Consider the following 22,295-nt stretch of genomic DNA (forward strand, 5'->3'; position numbering starts at 1 on the left):
AAGTTTTTCCAGAAACTAATCCTGAGGAGAAACTAATCTACTGGTGTTTTACAGCTTCCCATGGAGCTTTAGGAGTTTTCAATCTTACCGTTTATGCTATGGTTAATCTACACTGCCTATGTTTTTATTTTCAGGAAACTGAAGCAGCAGTGAAGGCTAAACAGCCGAATGTGGAAGAAGTTTTGTCTAAAGGGTGTCATTTATATAAGGAAAAACCAGCCACTCATCCAGTAAAGGTAATGAAGCAACCTTTAGCAATATCCATTACTGTGTAATGGGTTATGCTTCCCCTGTTGTATGCTTGTCCTTGATGTGCTCTGCTTAAAATCAGTGAAAGTACTTGGCAAATGGCATTTGTTCTGTTCTTTGATGACGTAGCCAGGAAAAATGTCATGTTTCTAGCTAGGATTTTTTGCATATTGTGATGCAAATATTATTTTTTGCCTCTTCAAGAATAATCCATATTGAAGAGTGTAATTTTTGGTGTCTAATTAATGGCATTATATAGCATGCATTTAAGTTCCCTTGTTTTTAATCACTTTCAGAAATTTTGCCAATTAAAAAAATAAGAACATTCTTTCTAGAAAGAGTAAGAGTCAAGTTATAAAGAAGGCTCTTTTCTGTAAAGGTTCTCCATTGTGAGAGGACTGGGTGTCAGGAGGGGGGAGGGCAGACATGCTCCCTGTAATAGGAAAAGGAGCAATGGATGTAAGCTACAGCACAGAAGGTTCCACCTCAACCCAAGGGGGAACTTCTTTACTATAAGGGTCACAGACCACTGGAACAGGCTACCCAGAAAGGTTGTGGAGTCCTCTCTGGAGACTTTCCAGGCCCATCTGGATGCCTTCCTCTGTGATTTGAGCTAGACTGTATGGTCCTGCTCTGGCAGAGGGTTGGACTTGATGATCTTTTTGGGTCCCTTCCAACCCCTGACATCCTGAGATCCTGTGAAGGAAAGACCACCTGACAATGTAGAACTTTGTCTCAGTTTCTTTGCTAAAATGGCTACAGAATGACTGACTTGACTTGATCTTGTGTTGGAGCAGAGGATGCCAAGTTAAGAAGAATAACAACTTCCAGCAGTTCTTTTGCAGAGAAATGTTCTTTAGAATCCTTTGCCCCAACATAGAAATCAGTTTGAAGGGGATATTTTATTCTCGGTTTCCTAGACTATGTGGATCTTCACTGAGATTTAAGTATCCTTTTCTCTCCTATAGATTCTTGCAGCAGAAATAATCCCAGGTAGAATCATAGAATCAACCAGGCTGGGGAAGGGACCTCCAAGATCATCCAGGCCAACCTAGCACACAGGCTAGGGTGTAGGGTTCAGTTACTTTGAAGGAAGGATCAAACTAGTACAGTCACTACCATATTGGCCGGAGCTTGATCAGGTTTCTGTTTTTATAACTGCTAATAAAGTATTTGTGAACATGATGTTTAAGAGTTCCCCAAAATCACAATAGTGGTTTAAATGGCCTGTTGCAATTACTTCTTAATAGGCAGGGACAGCGATTTTTGTATTTAAAGCTTTTCCAAGCCTACAGCACTCAGTAATCTCATTTTAGAGGAAGAAGTTTCCTCACAAAGATGTATGTAAGCTATCTCTGCAGTGGATTTTATGTTTTTCCATGTCTATTTAGTTACTACACTTGAAGCATTATTTTTCTACCTTTACAAAATTTCTTCTCAATTTACTAAATTCCTCTAAATTCCCATCAAGGACTTATACTTACTTACAGGAGCACATGAAAACACTTCTCTCCCACTTCAGAAATTAGTACATGTTTCTTTTCCTCTTCCCTGAGCAAAATTCCTTAAGAGTTATTTTCACCTTTGGTATCTGTTTATATTTCTTCTAAGTGTTTGCTTCAAAGACTCTGAAAACTACCAGTTTTCTACCAGATATACTGGAAAAGAATAAGTCTTAAAATAAAGTTGAGTTAAATTTTGACGATGGTATTATGTGTCTGTGAAGACATTATTAACTACTTGCAGAATAGTGAGCATTTAATTTCTAGTTTCTCTTTAATTGTATTTTGCTTTCTTCATTACATTTTGCATTTGTTAATTGAAAACTTGTGCAGTTAATTTCTAATTAACTGTCTGTCTTCTACAGTAAGTCATAAATCAGTGAATGTATACTGGGCTGGAGCACAAATGCTACAAAGAGCAGCTGAGGGAGCTCGAGTTTTTAAGCCTGGAGAAGAGGAAGCTCAGGGGAAACCTCATTGCTCTCTACAACTACCCGAAAGGAGGTCGTAGCCAGGCAGGAGTTGGTCTCTTCTCCCAGGCAACCAGTGACAGAACAAGAGGACACAGTCTCAAACTGTGCCAGGGCAAGTTTAGGCTGGATGTTAGGAAGCAGTTCTTTATCAAAAGAGGGATTGGCATTGGAATGGGCTGTCCAGGGCATTGGTGGAGTCACCATCCCTGGAGATGTTTAAAAGGAGGCTGGATGAGGCACTTGCTGCCATGGTTTAGTTAATTAGAAGAGTTAGGTGATGGATTGGACTCAATGATCTTAGAGGTCTTTTACAACCTGGTTAATTTTGTGATTCTATCAAGACTGCTGAATTGCTTTCTGATGATGCAGGTTTCCTTAAACTTCCACCCATTTATACTAAGTTGATATTCTGCCTTTGTTCCTCATGAGTAACTTCCAGTGCTATTTACTATTTATATGTTGCAATATAGACTTTTCAGCAAATAGCAAGATAATTTTCTGCACAAAAGTTATTTTATGAAAGCAGAAATAAATTGTAATCAGATTAAGGTGGTTTTGAAATTATATTAGCAAAACTGCAAAGGTAAGGGCTCAAAATGCTGGTAAGAACTTGAATTAAAGATTCTCTCATGGCCTTGGTTTAAACTGAACCCTGCCTAATTCAGTATAGGATTTGGATAGCACTCAGAGTAATCAAATACTTAGACTCGTACCCCTTGTTAAATTTGTGGCACAGTAAGAAAGATGCAGTTACATGGCTTCTTTAAAAGCACAAATTAATTTTACAGAATTGGTTAACAACTTTGTATATTTAGTTCTCTGAAGCAACTTTGTCTTAGCTTCTACTTATTTTTTTTCCTCCCGCTTCTCTTGATTTCCTTAATTCACTAAAAATCCTCCCATCCCTTTCTGTAAATGAATTCCTATAGACCCGTTCACACCACAAGCCTCCTCTGTGCTGGAAAACACTATGTATCAGAGAATTGAAGATATCAGTGCAGTTATGTGCTTTGTATCGGAGTTAATGTTCATAGTTGCTGTTACTCTGTCACTTCCTAATGTTTAACTGTTTCTCTTGGCAACCTTTATAATAAACTCTCATTATAATCTTTTAGATGCAAATGAAATCTCATGGATTTATATTGACACATAGTTAAGCTTATCTCACAGTTGCTGCTGAAATAACTGCTTTCACACCTTCACTAAGCATGCTAAAAATGCTGATGTTGGAGTTCTGGAGTGCAGGACTGTAGAAATATTTTTGTTAGCGAATTTAATCCTGGATGCTGATTCAAGTCTCAGAAATGAGATGAGACATTTGATCCTTTAAGCATTAGCACTTCAATAATTAGACCTATTTAGTTTTATAAAATGGATTTCGTGCATTTAAAATGCATTTCAGTAAAGCTTTTGCATGTAGGGGAGGGAGAGGTTACTGCTGGTGACAACAGCAACGTAAAGAACATAAGACCAAATCTCATTACTAACAGCACTCAAAGAAAAGAGTTTACTCAGGGAAGGATTTCTGTGGCAGTGGAAAATGTGTCCTTTCCTTTCCACAGCACTCAACTCATCCTTTCCTGTGTTGGGTGGAAGAGCAAGTAGTGATAATAATTAGTAGTGAACCAGTGCTTTCATTGTCCTCAGTCTTGCATTGAGAAGATTGTATCATTTCTCCCTCTGAATACTCCTGCCTAGTTTTAGTGTTGTCACTAAGATAAACAGTCATATACAAACTAATATACTTTAAAAAGTCTTCCTCAATGGAGGTGCAGCCTCCTCAAGTACAGGGGCACGATTATTTGCTTACTCCTTCTGGTCATGCTATTCCTAATCCAGGCCAGGATGCTGGTGGCCACCTTGGCCAACTGAGCACATTGAATCTGCACAGAAGTAAAACATAGGTATGATTTTGAATCATCATATGTCAAGTTTCATTTATCATGCATACCTAACTGCTTTTTTCTGCCTAGTCTTCACAGTCTGTTATCAAAGTGAGCCTCTGATAGTCCTGACTTTAAAAAAAAAAAAAAAAAAAAAAGAGAAAACCACAAAAATCAATGGTTTTTAAACTTCTCTTAAAGACAAAAAAAGTTGGTTTCTTCTCTAAATTATATCCTTTATCTCCTGTACTATTGAAAAGAAAAAATAATCTACTCCAAGTTTATTCCAGGCAATATTTTGGCCTCCACTGATGACAGCTGTGAAGGAACATTTCAGATTTAGATTATTTATGGCAAAGCTTAAAACAAATTCTAGAAGCACTCTCCTAATATATCAGAATATAAAATTGTGCTGCCTCAGTGTCTGTGTGTATATGCACTTCAATTTAATGAATACCATTCCCTATCCCTCTCCTGTTAACCTCTGTCATCTTAGACTCTAGGTAATTAAAGTACCTTTCTTAATAGACATCTTGTTTCTGTCATGTCTGGATTGTGATTTAGACACTCTATCCAATTTTGAATAAGACACAGGAATGCTAAAAACATTCCTGAGTGGCATTGGTACATGTACTACTTTTTTTAGCAGGCAATCAAGGATAGACTTAAGAAAGAAATTGTCTTCATTTTAAGAGTTTAGATGTGTCAGTGTAGAATTAGCCATGCTTTATCCTTCTTTACAGCCCTTAAAGCAAGGAAGAAAGAGGGGTAGAAAGAACATTTTAAAGTCTAAAATCCTCTCAGAGTTATGTGAGGACTGCTGTAATTCACTCTCTGGAATGTCACTTAGGTTTTGTTTAAAAGTTCAGCCATTATTGATCAGGACTGCATGTCCACAGGCTGAAGTTTGTCTGCCTGAAAACTCCTAAGACTTTCTTCTTGCTTTTGTTTTTTCAATAGGTGGAAGAATACATTCTGCATTTGACATCACAAATTGCAGAAGTTTTATTGACAAGTTGTTGCTTTGGTTTTTCGGTTGGTTGGGTTTGGTTTTTTAATCCATAATTCACCTTTCTATTTTATTCTTTTTTAAATGGCATCTCAGGTTTGTGTGACAAAGCCTCTACATCTCTTACAGTACATCTGTACTTTACACCTAGAAAGGTGTAAAGACCTGTTAACCAGGCAGCAGAGCAATCCAGTCCTCCCTAGGAGCAAGGAGTAGCAGGGACTCTCCACTGGGCTACAAGATCTCACCAGCTAGGACCCCACCCACTGTCCCAAGCCAATAAACAAGGCAGGCTGTGGGGCTGTCCGTGGATGAGAGTTAGGACCAGGGTCAGTGAGGGGAACCAGAGTCAAAAATAACCCTAGGTGGTTGGTCAGGACTGTGGGGATGGGAACAGGCTGAGGTTGGGCCAGGAATTGATCAGGGTCAGGCAGCTGTGCTGCCTCTAAGTTAGGCCTTACCTTCAGCAGCCAAACATAGAGGAGGAAAGATGATTCAAAGACTGACACCACAAAGCTGTTTTGTAGCCCAGCCAGAAGGGGTTTTACTCATTTCTCTTTCCCATTTGCAAATGTTACTTGTTTCTACCTTTCTCTTCTCCTTAAATTCAGATGTTTCATCAGATGGAGAAAAAAAAATTAATAATTATTTACATTAATTTATGCATTAGGAATCTAATATGCTGTTATTTTCTATTGTAGAAAAAATTAGAAGACTTGAATGCAGACTGGAAGGCAATAAACCACTTAGTTCAACAACTAAAGGAAAAGCCAGCATTAGCAACATTTGGCCTTTTCTCTCCGGGTGTCTGTAAGTGCTTCACTATATACATTCTTTGAAAGTAATTGCAAGTGGTACAGTTAAAATCCAAAAGGTTAGAGACCGTGTAAATTCACTCAGCATCTTGATGAACTTCAGCTTTAGCTTGTAGATGGGAAATGTGCTACTATGGCATTCAATGTTTCTATCTTTTCCTTTGTGTTTTGTGTAATGTGTCCCAGAAGACAAATCAGATTATGGATTGGCTGAAAAGATTGCAACATACTTTTCAAAGAATTACTATTTCAATGTCTTGTTTCTTTATTTTAGGAAGAAATGAGATGAGATTTTGAATTTCAACATATATTCAGGGAGGAAATTCTATGATGGGAGAATAATTATTTAAATTAAAAGATAATAATGTTAGAGATCAAGTGGATATAAATTGGTCACAGAATCTCTAACAGTGAAATTACACTGTTTCGAGACAAAGCTTGTGTGTTCATAGAAAAGGTTGTATATAGCACAGTAAGAGTAATTCTGCAGTTAAACATTAAGTCTGTTATATACATCTCTGGGTGTCTCAAGTTTATGAATCCACAACAAAAGACTTGATCTCCATTTAATTTAAATTATTTGGACAATATTTATATTAGATTCTTCTCAGAGCTCTTTGCACCTGCTGGTTTCCCTACATGGATTACAACCTCATTTTTATCTCCTTGATAAATGGATTTTATTTCCCACTGCTTTAATTTGAAATGTAGTGATTAAGCATGGAGAGAGGCAGGAGGAAGTACATAATGAAAGCACTGGGTCAAATTTTGGTTTGTAAAGTCTTTAAGATTCTTTGCTTGATATCAGACTATCTCAGCTGCTTGAGTGAAGAATGTTACTCATCCATACAATTTGGAAAACTGGACAGATTGGAGAGCAGAAAGATGTTTCCTCCTGCCCCTGTCGCTTGCCTGTAATGCAGGCTATGATACTTCTACCGGAGTCACCTGGGATTTGATTACTTGAAGGATGTCACTCCTCATTTTTAACATATTTTATTGTGCAGCATACAAGAAAAGATGAAACTGGAGAATTCTCTACCTTCTAGAGATTTTTTTCCCAGAGAGCTAAATAATTGCACACATAGACAGAACCCAGAATATTCAGTACCAGAAGACAGTCTAACTTCTGTCAGAATAACATATGTCAATTCAAGTAAAGCAGATGTCTTGCTTATGACAGGCTGAATCTTACTGAATAGGAATTATCATTTAGAGTTTCAGTGAGTTGGAACTGCTGTGGCTCCCCTGGCAATCATTTCTATTTTCTAGAAAGGGCTAAGTACCACTAGTATTTTTTAAAAACCTGTAGTACAGCAGTATCCTTGTTTTACTGGATTTTGGTCTAAGACATGCTATAGAAATTCATGTAGTGACATGGGCGACAAGAAGGAGATGCATAATCACTTTTTGCTGTTCTCAGTCACTAAACTTGCTGTGTCTGTTTTACATGTCAGCAGGTTATGTCAGATTCCGGGGGGAGGGAATGGTGGTAATTCATATGGTTGGCGTTACAAAGGAAATGGTGATAATAGAATAGAAGAACACAAAGTTGTACAGTGGATTCCTGTATTGACTCCTCTTTAGATGAAGAATTGTGACAATTCTCATTTACCTTAATTCAGGATGTAGGCCGTGAATATGAACATTTCTGAGACTGAGCAGATGGAATTATACATGCAGAAAATCAAAGAGCTGGTATTATATAAAGAATTAAGCAGGAAGTAAGATTGATTTCCTTTCTGTTGCCAAGAGCACTTAAAATTTCAACCTGTGCTTGTAAGACTAATTCATAATTTTTTCTTGATTTGAGTCAGTTTACTGCAATCATACCATTATAGATGTATCATCATACAACTGTAGAGTTCAGAAGGGACCTGAGGAGACAACTATTCCCCTAGCTTAAAGCACAGGCACTTGTCACAGGTTACTTAGGGTCATGTTCAGTCAAGTTTTTAATATCTCCAGGGATGGAGACTCTGTAACCTCTCCAGGCAACCTGCTCCAGCACTGAACCACTCACAGCAAAAGAAAAAACTTTATTCTTTGACTTACATAGAATTTCTAGCATTTCAATTTTTGCATGCTGCCTCTCATCATATCACTGGACATCACTGAAGAGAGTCTGGCTCTCTCTCTTCCTTGTTCCACCAATTAGATATTTATACTCATGGGTATAATCTCCTTGAGCTTTCTCTTCACCAGGCTGAGAAAGTAGATTTATGCAAAAATAGACAGTGATATGTATGTATACCTAAAGTATTTTTGTATTTGGGGTACTTGGTGGGGGGGAACAAGAGGAGATGGGAAGATGTGTGAATTGAATGCTGTGAGCTTTGTCGTGCTGTGCTATAAGTTCTATAGTTAGTTTAAACATTTATATTATATATGTTTTTATGGACTTGTTCTGCGCTGCTGGTTCTCATGACCCATCCACTGATGTGCACAGAGATTTAAACTAGCTTCAACCAAGCCTCCTCAAGTCTAAACTATGGCCAGAACAACTCCTAGCAGCACTACAGGCTGGGGACAAAGTGTCTGGATAGCATCCAGGGAGAAAGGGACTGGGGGTACTGGTAGATAGTAGCTGAACATGAGCCAGCAGTGTGCCCGGGTGGCCAAGAGAGCCAGTGGAATCCTGGCCTGGATCAGGAACAGTGTGGCCAGTAGGACGAGGGAGTTTATTCTTCCCCTGTACCCAGTGCTGGTCAGGCCACACCTTGAGTACTGTGTCCAGTTCTGGGCTCCTCAATTCAAGAGATGTTGAGATACTGGAACATGTCCAGAGAAGGGTAACAAAGCTGGTGAGGGGCCTGGAACACAGCCCTATAAGGAGAGGTTGAGAAAGCTGGGTTTGTTTAGCCTGGAGAAGAGGAGGCTCAGGGGTGACCTCATTGTTGTCTACAACTACCTGAAGGGAGGTTGTAGCCAGGTGGGGTTGGTCTCTTCTCCCAGGCAACCAGCAATAAAACAAGGGGACACAGTCTCAAGTTGTGCCGTAGGAGGTATAGACTGGGTGTTAGGAGGAAGTTCTTCACAGAGAGAGTGATTGGCATTGGAATGGGCTGCCCAGGGAGGTGGTGGACTCACCGTCCCTGGAGGTGTTCAAGCAAAGATTGGATGAGGCACTTAGTGCCATGGTCTAGTTGATTGGATAGGGCTGGGTGCTAGATTGGACTGGATGATCTTGGAGGTCTCTTCTAACCTGGTTGATTCTATGATTCTAAATTATCTCATTACAGGTCCTTTTTAAAGAAAGACACACAAAATTATTTGCAAAGAACTCTATGAAGCAATGACAGTGTTTCCTTTTGGTAATTTTTCGTTTCCTGACTCTCTTAATGTCTTTTATGGACATTAATAATGTTGACATCTGGTTTTGGCACCAGAGAATGAAGATGTAACTGGCTAATTTCTACTGTTCTGTCAGGTATCATTTGGTCTAGTCTGGCTACAAGAATTCAGCCAGAGGGTCTTGCTAAATATACCATCTGGTGACTGTTACAGAGGTAAAGAACCCTGTTTATAATTCTTTCTGGATCTGCATATTATAGTGTCTTTGGCAGAAGCAGCACTAAAATAAACCCTCGATATCCTGCCAGTCCAGTGTGCCCTCAGGCATGATGAACAAGGACTACTTTTCCAGCTCAAAAAAATGTGCTTAGCTGAAGGGTATGTCTAAAATCTTAGCAAAGATTGGCTTCTGAGACAAGATGATTCAGGAAGGAAATCACACTTGCTATCTGTACTTGACATGATAACGTGAAATTATGCGAATATCTCTATCCAAATGCCTTGACTCATTGCTTAGCCAGCAGTTTGAAAACATTCTAAGCAGAGAAAAATGTAGTTTTGGAATGTACTTTTTACAGGAGAGAGAGATTTTAATAGTATTGTTAGCATTCATATGTCTTTTTCATGGTTTGATCTGTTTTTGTTTTTTTTATGTGTGCTGAAGTGCTACCACTTCACTTATTAATAAGTTAAGTAAAGTTATACAGTGCTTTGTAAATCCAGGTGAATGCAGTGTGAGGTGGCAAGAAGAATTCCTGACTTTGGTGTTGAGGAAGACATTTCCATTATTTACTTTCATTCAAATAAGGTATTAGGGAAAGTTGTTGGCCATTTTCATTTAGAGCTCCACTTCAAAGTACTGTTTCTTTGCAAGGATATGTAGTTTTTAATTGTGCTATATGTGAAGCTAGTGAAACTTTGAAAATAACTAGAAATTAGTAGAGCTAAAAATACTTTGTCAACTAATTGTGTACATCCTCCACGTAGAGCTAACAAAACAGAGTGATAGATTGTAGTGTTACTCTTGCAGTTTAACTTAGTCACTGAACAGTGCTTTGTACACAATTAAGTTCCTTTTTTTTCTGAAGTTTCACCCAAGTTTTTGTATCTTTGTGTGAATTGCCTACTCAATTGAAACAGAAAAATGTATGAGTGTGAGATGAAGGAAAAAGTAGATAAGAGTTAATGTCAGTTACACTGGTGAAATTACATCTGAATTTAAGTAGAATTTGTCCCTTTAAACTTTAGAAGTTATCAGTCTTATTCTGCAGTGCTTTTCTAGCAGATGTAAAACCAAATGAAGATAAGGAAAAAGGCCCAAAGTTTTCTTCTTACAAATTGTAACACATCTAGAGATATATTTGACAGAATATTTTTTATATGCATTGCTAGTTAATGTGTATGTATAAAACAAAGTTCTGGGGCTCTGAGTTCAAGAAAGACAGGGAACTGTTTGAAAGAGTCCAGTGTAGAGCCACAAAGATGCTGGAGAGAGTGGAACATCTCCCTTAGGAGTAAAAGCTGAGAGATCTGGGGCTCTTTAGCTTGGAGAAGAGGAGCCTGAGGGGTGACCTCATTCATCTTTGTAAATATGTGAAGGATGAGCATCAGCAGGATGGAGATAGGCTCTTCTTGGTAATGTCCAGTAATAGGGCAAGGGGCAATGGGTGCAAGCTGGAGCATAGAAGCTTTGATGTGAACATAAAGAAAAACTTTTTCACTGTGAGGATGACAAAACACTGGAATGGGATGCCCAGAGAGGTTGTGGAGTCTCCTTCTCTGGAGATACTCAAAACTCATGTGGGCATGTTCCTGTGTGACCTACTCTAGGTGATCCTGCTCTGGCAGGGGTGTTGGACTAGATGATCTTTTAAGGTCCCTTCCAACCATTAATATTCTGTGGTTTGAAGAAAGCTAGTACTGTATCAGCAGAACTCATAACACTAGCCATCAACTTGAGGTGTTTTCATCTGAACACATACAGACAGAGCTCTTCTGTGTGTCAGTATAATTTGCGTTAGAAGTAGGTGTCAGAGAATGCAACCACGGAGTCATAGATTGGACTTCCATGTACAGGGAAAGAAGGCACTTCAGTGTTTAGAGTAATTAAGGGAGAATGAGAGAAGGGTGATGCGTCAGGCTGAGTCCATTTGAAGCAAGGTGCAACATGAGGAGTGTGAGGTGCTGTAACTTCATGAGCAGATCTAACTAAAAGAGAACTCTTTGCTTATTAGCCCATGTGGGGCGTAGAAGAAAGAGTCAAAGCAGTCTGCTCCAGAGATTCTACTACCTTGAGTTTTGGGATTTGAATTGTAAAAGTGATGTTTGTGAATCTGTGAAAACCAGTGACAACAGAATTTCATTTGCATTCCTTTGATATTTTGGTTTGTCCTGGTTTTAGGTCAGGTGGCTGCTGAGCCCTGGCAATCTGCTCACAACAGTGGTTTCTCCTTTCCTCCCTTCCTCATTTCTCGGTTCCTCCCTTCCCTCTTTCACTCTGGGTAGGCAAGCAAGTAAAGGACCTACGAGGAGTAAGAGCTAGTTGAGATAAGGACAATTTACTACTCTCTTGCAGGGATATCAGATTACACAAAAGGAAACAAAAGTACCAACCTATGCAGCAGCAGGGGAACAGACAGGCGCAACCAACCCAGGAAACTGAAACTTGAACAGAGGGGCTCAGCCCGGCCCAGAAGCTGGGTGGGGGGAAACCGCCCCAAAACGGGAAACTTTACAAGCTATAGAATACACTTCAAGTCCTACAAGCCCCAGCAAATCCTTTCTTGTCATGCAGTGGTATGATGTTAGTATTGTGTAGAATGTACTGCACCACAGCCGGTATTAGAAGGATAATCTCGTCCCTCATCCCTTCTAGTGCGGCCAGGCAGCTTAAACCAATGCAAACCAAGGAATGCATCCTAAGGTATTTTTCCTTCTGTCTGGAGAAGTTTAGTTTGCCTCCTATTTCTCCATTAAACAAGTCCTTGCCTGGATTAGGTATGATATATTGTTCAAGGTTTATAACATTTTGTCAAATTGTTCTTGAAAAAACCTGCTGTTGTCACTCTCTTGAGTGTATGTCCTGCTATGTCTTAATACAGCTGAAATTCACATGCTCTGCATGGAATGGAATGTATCATAGGGAACATGTATATTTTCAGTAGCACCAGAATTACTGAGACCAGATTTTTGGGGAACATTAGCAGCAAATTAAAACATGCATGTGTAAATGCAACCCTTGATGTAGTAACAGCTGATTTCAACTGGAGAGCTGAAAGAGCTTCTGTAGGGCTGTATTTTATACATCTGGATTTATTTTTTTTTATTAAATGCATAATTGAATGATCCATATTAGTTCTAAAATAGAGAGATGTACAGATTTGGTACAGCAGTATCCTGACCTCTAGCAAGGGGCTTGGACTAGATGATTTCCAGAGGTTCCTTCCAGCCCCTACCATTCTGTGATTCTGATTCTGAGTTACGGAGACTGCCCTGTCAAAACTCTTATACAATAATTTGGTTTAATATTTTCAGTGGGAATAACAGATTCTTTGTTTTTGAAACTGTAACTACTGAAATATTCATCCCATAGTTTTCAGAACTGAGCAATGTTGTGTCCCACTGCCTCTTTAAAAACAAGCCAACCGTCTGTTTTTCAGAGATACTGAAGAGGCAATGACAAAAAATCTAAGAAACAAAATGACAACAACTAGCTTTAGGCAAAAATCCACAATAGATACTATTTCCTTTTTTGGGGGGTAGTATTTCATAGCTAATGTGCTCTGAAGCACTCATTGTTTATATAATAGGCACAGTGCTTGAGTGAATGCATATGCTGTAGTTCAGAGATGTATTTCCCAGAATTTCAAAGTGCTAGTCTTAAAAAAAGTCCTTGTGCATTTCATAGTGTGTACCTGAAAAGATAATATGAGTATTCAGAGGCTGGCTTAAAACCAAATCTATGAATCCGATACTAGACCATGTGCATTGTTTACAGCAGCTGGCATAGTATAACGGAGACCAAGAATACTCGAAATCATCCCTTGGGAAAGATTAAACAATCCAGGCACATGTACATCTACAAGGTTTTCAATACTAATGCGAACATGTGGTGATATTACAAAATACATTGCACATAGAATCAACCAGGTTGGAAGAGACCTCCAAGATCATCCAGTCCAACCTATCCCCCAGCTCTATCCAGTCAACTAGACCATGGCACCGAGTGCCTCATCCAGTCTTTTCTTGAAGACCCCTAGGGACAGTGACTCCACCACCTCCCTGGGCAGCCCATTCCAATGCCAATCACTCTCTCTGTGAAGAACTTCTTCCTAATATCCAGCCTATACCTACCCTGGCACAACTTGAGACTATGTCCCCTTGTTCTATTGCTGGTTACCTGGGAGAAGAGGCCACCCCCCACCTGGCTACAATGCCCCTTCAGATAGTTGTAGACAGTAATAAGATCACCCCTGAGCCTCCTCTTCTCCAGACTAAACAGGCCCAGCTCCCTCAGCCTCTCCTCATAGGGTTTGTGCTCCAGGCCCCTCACCAGCTTTGTTGCCCTTCTCTGGACATGTTCCAGCACCTCAACATCTCTCTTGAATTGAGGAGCCCAGAACTGGACACAGCACTCAAGGTGTGGCCTGACCAGTGCTGAGTATAGGGGAAGAATAACCTCCCTTGTCCTGCTGGCCACACTGTTCCTGATGCAGGCCAGGATGCCATTGGCTCTCTTGGCCACCTGGGTACACTGCTGGCTCATTTTCAGCTTACTGTCTATCAGTACCCCCCGGTCCCTTTCCTCCTGGCTGCTCTCCAGCCACTCAGTCCCCAGCCTATAGCGCTGCTTGGGGTTGTTGTGGCCAAAGTGCAGAACCCTGCACTTGACCTTGTTAAATCTCATCCCATTGGCCTCTGCCCACCCATCCAGCCTGTCCAGGTCCCTCTGCAGGGCTCTCTCACATGGAACTCACCATTCAAAAGAACTGCATTATCAGCTATTAAAATACTTCTAGGGACATAGTAGATATTTCATTTTGCAGATCCATTCTCCGTAGATCTAGGCAGCACAAAAAGCCATAGAGTTGCATCTGTTGTAACAAGCAATTTGATATGAATGTAGATGGAAATGCCACTGCCAGTAGTCCATTTTTAGTGAACATTAGTTCTAGGACACCAGTGAAGACTGCTAGCATAGGAGCTGAAATAGAGAGGAATATTATTTCCAATAGTGATCATGACTAGAATTGTATGGTTTCTGATAGTTTTAAGTGTAGAATCTAAAGGAAACACCTAGTTTTCGTATTAGTCACAATTAATTTTTACTCTGTGAAAAGTTTTATTAAAAAAAAAAAAGCAAATATGAAAGAGAGACCATGAACAGGGAGCAAGTGTCATAGAGAATAGCTGGAATTTTTGAACTGGTGGAGAGCAGTAAAGAGTAGGCTCTGCCTTGGGTCAGATGGCCTTACAAAGATTATTCACACTCCAATAAAGTGTAGTAAAGGAATAGATTGTTTATCTTTTCATTAGTTAGTTTGTTGGGGTTTTGTTCATTTGTTCATTTTGTTCATTTGTGGTTTGCATAAATCTTTTCATTTTTTTTGACTTTGAGTCGTTTTAATTTATAGGATTCAGTAGTAGAGTTTAGCTCTATTGGGAGTGCATTTCCATTTCTTTAGGTTCCCCTTGGACTATTCCATCTGATTTACAATAAGATACCTATGTTCGCTTCTAACACGTGCCACAACATTGCAAGACAATAGAAATACAGCACAAAACTGAATCTGTTACCATTTGATTGGAGATTTTTCAAGGTCAGGACCCAGTTTCCCAAGCAGTTCCATTTTTCAATACAGCTGACATCAAACACAAGCTGAAGACAAACTTGTCTAATAAAGCTTTCGGATTCAATTTTCTTTCTGCATATAGCTTCAGGAATCTCTGGAGGTCATTCACAGCATGTGCTGCAACACCAACAGGGAGAAGTAATGAAAAAAGTCTAGATAAAAAGCTGACACTATGCCTTCAGAGCTGCATGAATAAAAACATAATAAGCAAGTTTATACACACAAATCTCTATGATTCCCAGAATTTCTATCTTGATCTTTATAGGGTACCTCGATGTGAAGACTCATTTATGGATCATCTGACAGGTGAAAAATACATGCAAAGTCTACCAAAGCCACAAAAGCCCAATTTAAATCAAAAGATGGGTTACACCATTATATTTAACATCTTGCTTTAGGGGTCTCGCAGTAGGTTACTCTTTGAAAGTATCTGTAATAAATGGGTGTGACAGTGCAGTTTACAAAGGGAATGTGGGCTTTGATTTTTTTTTTTCTTCAAGGCTTGGTTGATTAAATAAAACTCACTCTGGGTTACTATTCAGAATTTTTATTATATTTATGCCTATGAGGAAATGTAAATCAGAAAGCAAAAAAAGAGAATTTGGCTGCTGTGCTGCTATTAAAGGCAATATGGAATCCAGGTCTACTTTTTCTATTCTCTAACAGCTAGTTGAAAGTGAGCTGTCAAGAGTTATGATGTAAAAAAGGTTAATGCTATAATCACTCTCTCAAAGGACTGCATTCACCTATTCCATTTTTAAATTTTCTTCTGAGGAGTAGGCTTTGTAGCTTGTTTTCTTTCATTTAATTTCTTGAACAATACTAGCAACAGAACATACAGGATTCTTAAAATTGACTATTTAAAAAAATAAAATGGAAAAAAACCCCACACAACAAAGCAACCAAGAACAAGAATTATAATATCTTAAAATTAAATCTGGTTTCCAGAGAAGGGCGACAAAGCTGGTGAAAGGCATGGAACACAAACCCTATGAGGAGAGGCCGAGGGAGCTGGGGTTGCTTAGCCTGGAGAAGAGGAGGCTCAGAGGCAGCTCACTGCTGTCTACAGCTAGCTGAAGGAAGGTTGTAGCCAGGTGGGGGTTGGTCTCTTCCGCCAGGCAACCAGCAACAGAACAAGGGGACACAGTCTCAAGTTGTGCTGAGAGAGGTCTAGGCTGGATGTTAGGAGGAAACTTTTCACAGAGAGAGTGACTGGCATTGGAGTGGGCTGCCCAGGGAGGTGGTGGAGTCACTGTCCCTGGAGATGTTGAAGCAAAGACTGGACGAGGCACTTAGTGCCATGGTCTAGTTGACTGGATAGGGCTGGGTGTTAGGTTGGACTGGATGACCTTGCAGGTCTCTTCCAACCTGGTTGATTCTATGTATCACTGTGGAGTAGCAGGATGCATAGTGATGGTGACAGAGATTTGCATTAGTGGTATTTCCTTCAACAATAGATTGTTGGTCAGATGACACTTAAGTTCCCACAGGCAGTGCTATTTTAAGGTGAAGCTAAAATAGACGAAAGAGTATTAGAGTGTAGTTTGACTTGAAAAGTAGACATAATATGCATTTTCATGGGAAAGCTTGAAAAGTGTTTCATAAAGTAGTGCAAGGCAAGATATTTTAACATTTCTGGTGAAAGTACAGGAGGTGCTTGAAGTAATTTGAGCAATTAGTTTGTCAAAAACAACGTGGCAGTGCTGATATTGCCTTCACTGGCCTTGAACAACTGCTTTTAACTCTGCAAAAAGGGTAGGCTAGGAAGTTTTTGCAGGAATATTCTACAGCTGTTTAATGAGCCTATAGCTGAACTCTCTTTCTTTCAAAACATCTTCAAACCTCTTCTGATTTATTTCTTAATTTAAACTGCATACTACCTAAAATTCTGCTTCTTCATATTCTGTATCTCTACCTTCAAATTTTTTTTTTCCCCACATTTACACTTTTTTTCCCTTCAGAGTTCCCCTTGGCAAGGATAGTAATTTATGCCTGTTAAATCAATTTGTAGATCTGAGAAAATTAGAAGAGGTGATTTTTGTGACACTGTAAAAGTTGGAGCTGCTGGCAACGTGTAGGTTTTTTTCCCTAAGATCAAAGAACTAACTGCCAAAATTCAGCTCCATGCCAATAGCAGTAGAGTGGAAATGTAAATTGCTGTTACATAGATTGACGTCCAATTGAAAGCTGCATACCAAATCAAGGAACTTGTTATTTTTACTGACAAAAGGAATACTGAGGAGTGCTTGCATCATTTGTGACAGATGTTGTCACAATGTTTTTTTGTAAGGCAAGTATGTGACAGAGTTTGATGGAACACCCCAACTGTTGTAGTACAAAGCATTCATTTTTTCCCGAAACCCTTTTGTGAGGACTGCAACAAAATAAATGTTTTCGGTAGGGGTATGAATAATACTGCATTTAAAAAGCAGCAACAGATAAAATGCTTGTCTCTTTGAATTCACACCCTTCAGGTTGCTCAGAAATGATTGCTTGTGTTTCTAGGTATTGCAAAGCTTAATTAAAGATGTAGGAAGCATTGTGGGAGAGGATAAATACAAAACTTAAATGGTTAATTATTAAATAACATAGCATTTAAATAACAGCAAAAGAAATATTAGTAGATTGGTTTAGGAAATAGAATTGCTTAATGACAGTGCCTTAACATTACCAAAGAGACTCTTTGTGTTGTTTTCTGTCTATTGCTTTGAGAGATAACAAAACAGGTTGGAACATTTTCCTCAATGATTCCTTTAGTTAAAATTTTTTAAAGACCCAACCAGGTAATTTGATCCTTAAAAATTCAAATATGTGCCATTCCCATGTGGCAAATAGCAGCTTCATTGACTGTACTTTTGCACATGTGAATTATTACCATGTTTACCAGACAAATTAGTTTTCAGTTGGCTGTTAGTATCATGGATCCCCCTTGGTTTCAAAGTGTTACTATGCTATAAAGTTTGGACTTTCTCTGTTCCCTAGGAAGAGTGACTGCCTTGATGTAATTCCTTTCATAGCTCTTAAGAAAAAGGTTAAAATATTGATGCCTATTAAAAAAAAAAAAGGGAAATCTTTACTTTGTGATTAAGAAAAATAACCCACATGTCCTGTTGAAAGATGAAAACTAACATGCATTGAATAGTCTTATCTGTTCTCTTCCTTGTCCAGTGTCATACTCCTTATCAGAGTGTGATGGTTTGGGTGTTACCTGCCCCACACACACTTTGGAAAATCACCCAGACTAGACTCAGTGGCTCTGGAAATTGAATGAAGCTCATTATTTACAGCTTAGCACAATATACAGGCAGATATTTACAATATATACAGTTATATACAGAAAGATGCAAATTAAAATGTAATACAAAAACACAACAGCCCTCACAGAAACCTGAGTCCCCAGGAGGGACTCTCAACTGCCCTTCCACCTTCCCGCTGCCCCTCTACCTTACCCAAGATCTTGCCTTATGTTTAAGGTAGTTTTGAGGGTCTGCCAGGGGGTTAGGAAGCAGGTGGATTAGTCACATAGACATCAGGTTAGGTTAGAGAGAGAGAGAAGCTCACAAAGTCCAGAGAGCAGCTGTGTTATCTATATTTTTCTTCTTGTTCTTAAACATCTCGTCAAGTCTATGAGTGAAGTAGACATCACCATCGTTTCCTTTTCACAGCCTGTAATCTGTTCTCACCAGGATGCAGGCATCCTGGCCTGCATCAGAAACAGTGTGGCCAGTAGAACAAGGGAGGTTATTCTTCCCCTGTACTCAACACTGGTCAGACCACACCTTGAGTACTGTGTCCAGTTCTGGGCCCCTCAATTCAAGAAAGATGTTGAGGTGCTGGAACATGTCCAGAGAAGGGCAACAAAGCTGGTGAAGGGCCTGGAGCACAAATCCTATGAGGAGAGGTTGAGAGAACTGGGCCTGTTTAGCCTGGAGAAGAGGAGGCTCAGGGGTGATCTTATTACTGTCTACAACTACCTGAAGGGGCATTGTAGCCAGGTGGGGGGTGGCCTCTTCTCCCAGACAACCAGCAATAGAACAAGGGGACGCAGTCTCAAGTTGTGCCAGGGTAGGTATAGGCTGGATATTAGGAAGAAGTTCTTCACAGAGAGAGTGATTGGCATTGGAATGGGCTGCCCAGGGAGGTGGTGGAGGCACCGTCCCTGGAGGTCTTCAAGAAAAGCCTGGCTGAGGCACTTGGTGCCATGGTCTAGTTGATTGGATAGGGCTGGGTGATAGGTTGGACTGGATGATCTTGGAGGTCTCTTCCAACCTGGTTGATTCTATGATTCTGTGATTCTAGCTAGGCTCAAACTAGCACATAGAGAGATCAAAGCACTTATAACAGACCACTGTGAATGACTGTATATAGCAATTTAGTTAGAAGTTTGTGTGTTGCTTTATGAAGAAAATGAGACTTTTATCCAAATTTTCTGTGTGGTAATCTTAATGATAAATGTACAATATTATATCCAACATGAGTTCACTTTTATGTGGGCCTGTATGCAGAGTTTAGGCTCTGTAACCTCTGACGCCAGATGCATGAAATCTTCCACATGGAGAGATACACCAAATAAGAGACCAAACCTTTCAGAAGAGGCTTTGGGTCACATCAGTAATAAGAATTAATGTTTTTAAGGTATTATTAATCTTAATGGAGACAATCCAAATTCACTACTTGAAGAAGTTTTACTTCTTTGTCTTTCAAAATATATGTCATGACATTCTGAGAAAAGACTCAAATCAATACTAAAAATAGATGATACAGAGAGCAAACAAGCCAGAATGAAATGGTTTCTCTCAGCTGTGGGCTTCCTGGTACATCATATCACAATTAGGACATGAGACAATATTGTGCACAGGAAAACCAGAACCAACAACAGCAGCAAAAAAACAACCCCAAACAAACAAAACCCCAAAACAAATCCACAGATTTTTCTGTTTATTGTTGGGGTTGTTCCAATTAGCAAGAGCTACTAGCTTCCACACGCTGCTATCTCAGTGCATGAATCAATTTCCATGCTTGTAAAAAAACAAATAAGCAAACACAAAACACTAATAGTACCAAAATGTGGTTACTTTTGCTGCAGCAGAAATATTGGTGGCAGATCTTTATCCAGCTAACCTTTAAACTACTGTGAACAGAAAGAGTAACTCACATAACCATGTTTTATATCTAGTTTGTATAAACAAGGAATTTAATTCATGGAAGAGGGAGATTTTAAAACCTTAACTATTAAATTGAATGTATAGGGGTTTGGATTTCATTAAGTTTGGGTTTGAGTGTTGGTTTCCCAACCTACACACACCCCATCTTTATATTTAAAAAGCATTACCTCAATATTGTAACCCAGTGACACCACAGAATATTTTTTCACCTTTTCAAGTAAATGTTGGTAGTTAATTTAGCCATAGTATTGTAACCAGTGATACTGCTACATGCTGAATCTAGACCCACCAGAGAGCAATTACGTCAAATGTTCTCATGATACCTTTTTCAAGTTTTGGTGTCTGCTTAATTCTTAAACTCACTAAAAGTGATTCATTCATACCCTAGCCTTTTGCTTATCAGTTTTTAGTGGGCACATCAATCATAATCATAGAATCATAGAATCAACCAGGTTGGAAAAGACCTCCAAGATCATCCAGTCCAACCTAGCACCCAGCCCTAACCAATCAACTAGACCATGGCACTAAGTGCCTCATCCAGTCCTTTCTTGAAGACCCCAGGGACGGTGACTCCACCACCTCCCTGGGCAGCCCATTCCAATGGGAAATCACTCTCTCTGTGAAGAACTTCTTCCTAATATCCAGCCTATACCTACCCTGGCACAACTTGAGACTGTGTCCCCTTGTTCTATTGCTGGTTGCCTGGGAGAAGAGGCCACCCCCCACCTGGCTACAATGCCCCTTCAGGTAGTTGTAGACAGTAATAAGATAAAGTAATAATGATCTTTGCCTAAGGAAAGGTTCACAGAGAATGTTATGACAATGCTATATTAGTGAAAGGATGCTTACTTTGAAGCAGTTTATCTTTCAGAAAGGTTTGAATAGAACAATAGGTCCAAGCAAAGCAAAAGTTATGAATACTACCTTAGTTTACAGATATATTACACTTAATTGGTTTTATACTGCCTGCTCCTGCTCAGGCTGTAGTATGTAGGATACTCTTAGGGCAGAGTACTGAAGATTTAAATTTTTTCTACCACATGCAAGGCAGTTCATTAAATGTGGTATGGTGTATGAAGACATTAATTTTCTTGTATTATCATCTGTCTTAGCTGCCTCTTTCACAAAGTATTCTCTGTCTTCATACTGTTTCCAGTTTGGTTTTTAGCGATTGTTTGAAATTGATAATCTAATTTTATGGGACCACAAAATAGTTGAAGTTAAAAGGGGCATCCAGAGGTAACCTGGTCCAACAACCTTGCTCAGGCAGGCTGATCTCGAGCAAGCTGCCCAGGATTGTGTCCAGTTGGCTTTTCAGTTTCTACAAGGATGGAAACTCTACAACCTCTCAGGCAACCTGGTACAGGACTCTGTCACTCTCACAGTTAGAAGGTGTGTCCTGGACCCATTATTTCAGCTGCTTTTCAGTTCACTTTTCGTGTTTGCTCATTCAGCCTATGCTTCTTCAACATCTCCCTGTGAATCTCATGGGTGACAGTATTGAAATCCTTACTGAAGGTGAATCAGACAATATTCATTGTTCTGTCTGCATCTCCCAAGCCAGCCACTTCATCATAGCAGGTCAATTCAGTCTGACTGTTTCTGACCACAGTTTCATTCTTCACTTCATTTAGTTGCTCCGTGACTTTCCCAGGTTGGTTCCCTGGGCCTTCTTGGTTGTCTTTCTTGAAGATAGAAGTTATATTTGCTTTCAAATATGCAGTGTTCAGGCACTTCTCCCAGTTAACATTATCCATCAAAGTTTGTAGTAAGTGGCATTGCAACATCTTCCACTTCCCCCGGAACTCATGGATGCATCTCATCAGGGCTCAAGGACTTAGGCATGTCCAGTTCAACGAAGTATTCTCAGACTTGATTCTCTTTCATGAAGGATAAGTTTTTAAAACTTTTCTTTCTACATGGATATAATCTTGAAGCTCCTCCTATGATGGCAGTATTCTCAACAAATAAAACTATTAACATTCTACTTCAAAGTATCTTGCATGCACAGAAAGTATTTGCAGAAACTTCTCTCAACAGGTTTTAACTTTAA

At 39.5% G+C, this 22,295-nt stretch overlaps 1 protein-coding gene across 22 annotated transcripts in view; it reads left to right on the forward strand.

The window, feature by feature from the left end:
* The window catches only part of DMD (dystrophin), a 1,274,903-nt gene that overhangs the window by 881,435 nt on the left and 371,173 nt on the right, over positions 1-22,295 (forward strand). For all 22 annotated transcript variants that reach the window (XM_064151948.1, XM_064151957.1, XM_064151959.1 and 19 more), the window contains 2 exons: positions 135-236; positions 5,818-5,926. In XM_064151948.1, the coding sequence (XP_064008018.1) occupies positions 135-236; positions 5,818-5,926 (211 nt within the window). The remainder of the gene's footprint in view (positions 1-134; positions 237-5,817; positions 5,927-22,295) is intronic.

This window comes from Pogoniulus pusillus, chromosome 12 (genome assembly GCF_015220805.1).
Source record: "Pogoniulus pusillus isolate bPogPus1 chromosome 12, bPogPus1.pri, whole genome shotgun sequence".
In the NCBI taxonomy this organism is placed as follows: domain Eukaryota; kingdom Metazoa; phylum Chordata; class Aves; order Piciformes; family Lybiidae; genus Pogoniulus; species Pogoniulus pusillus.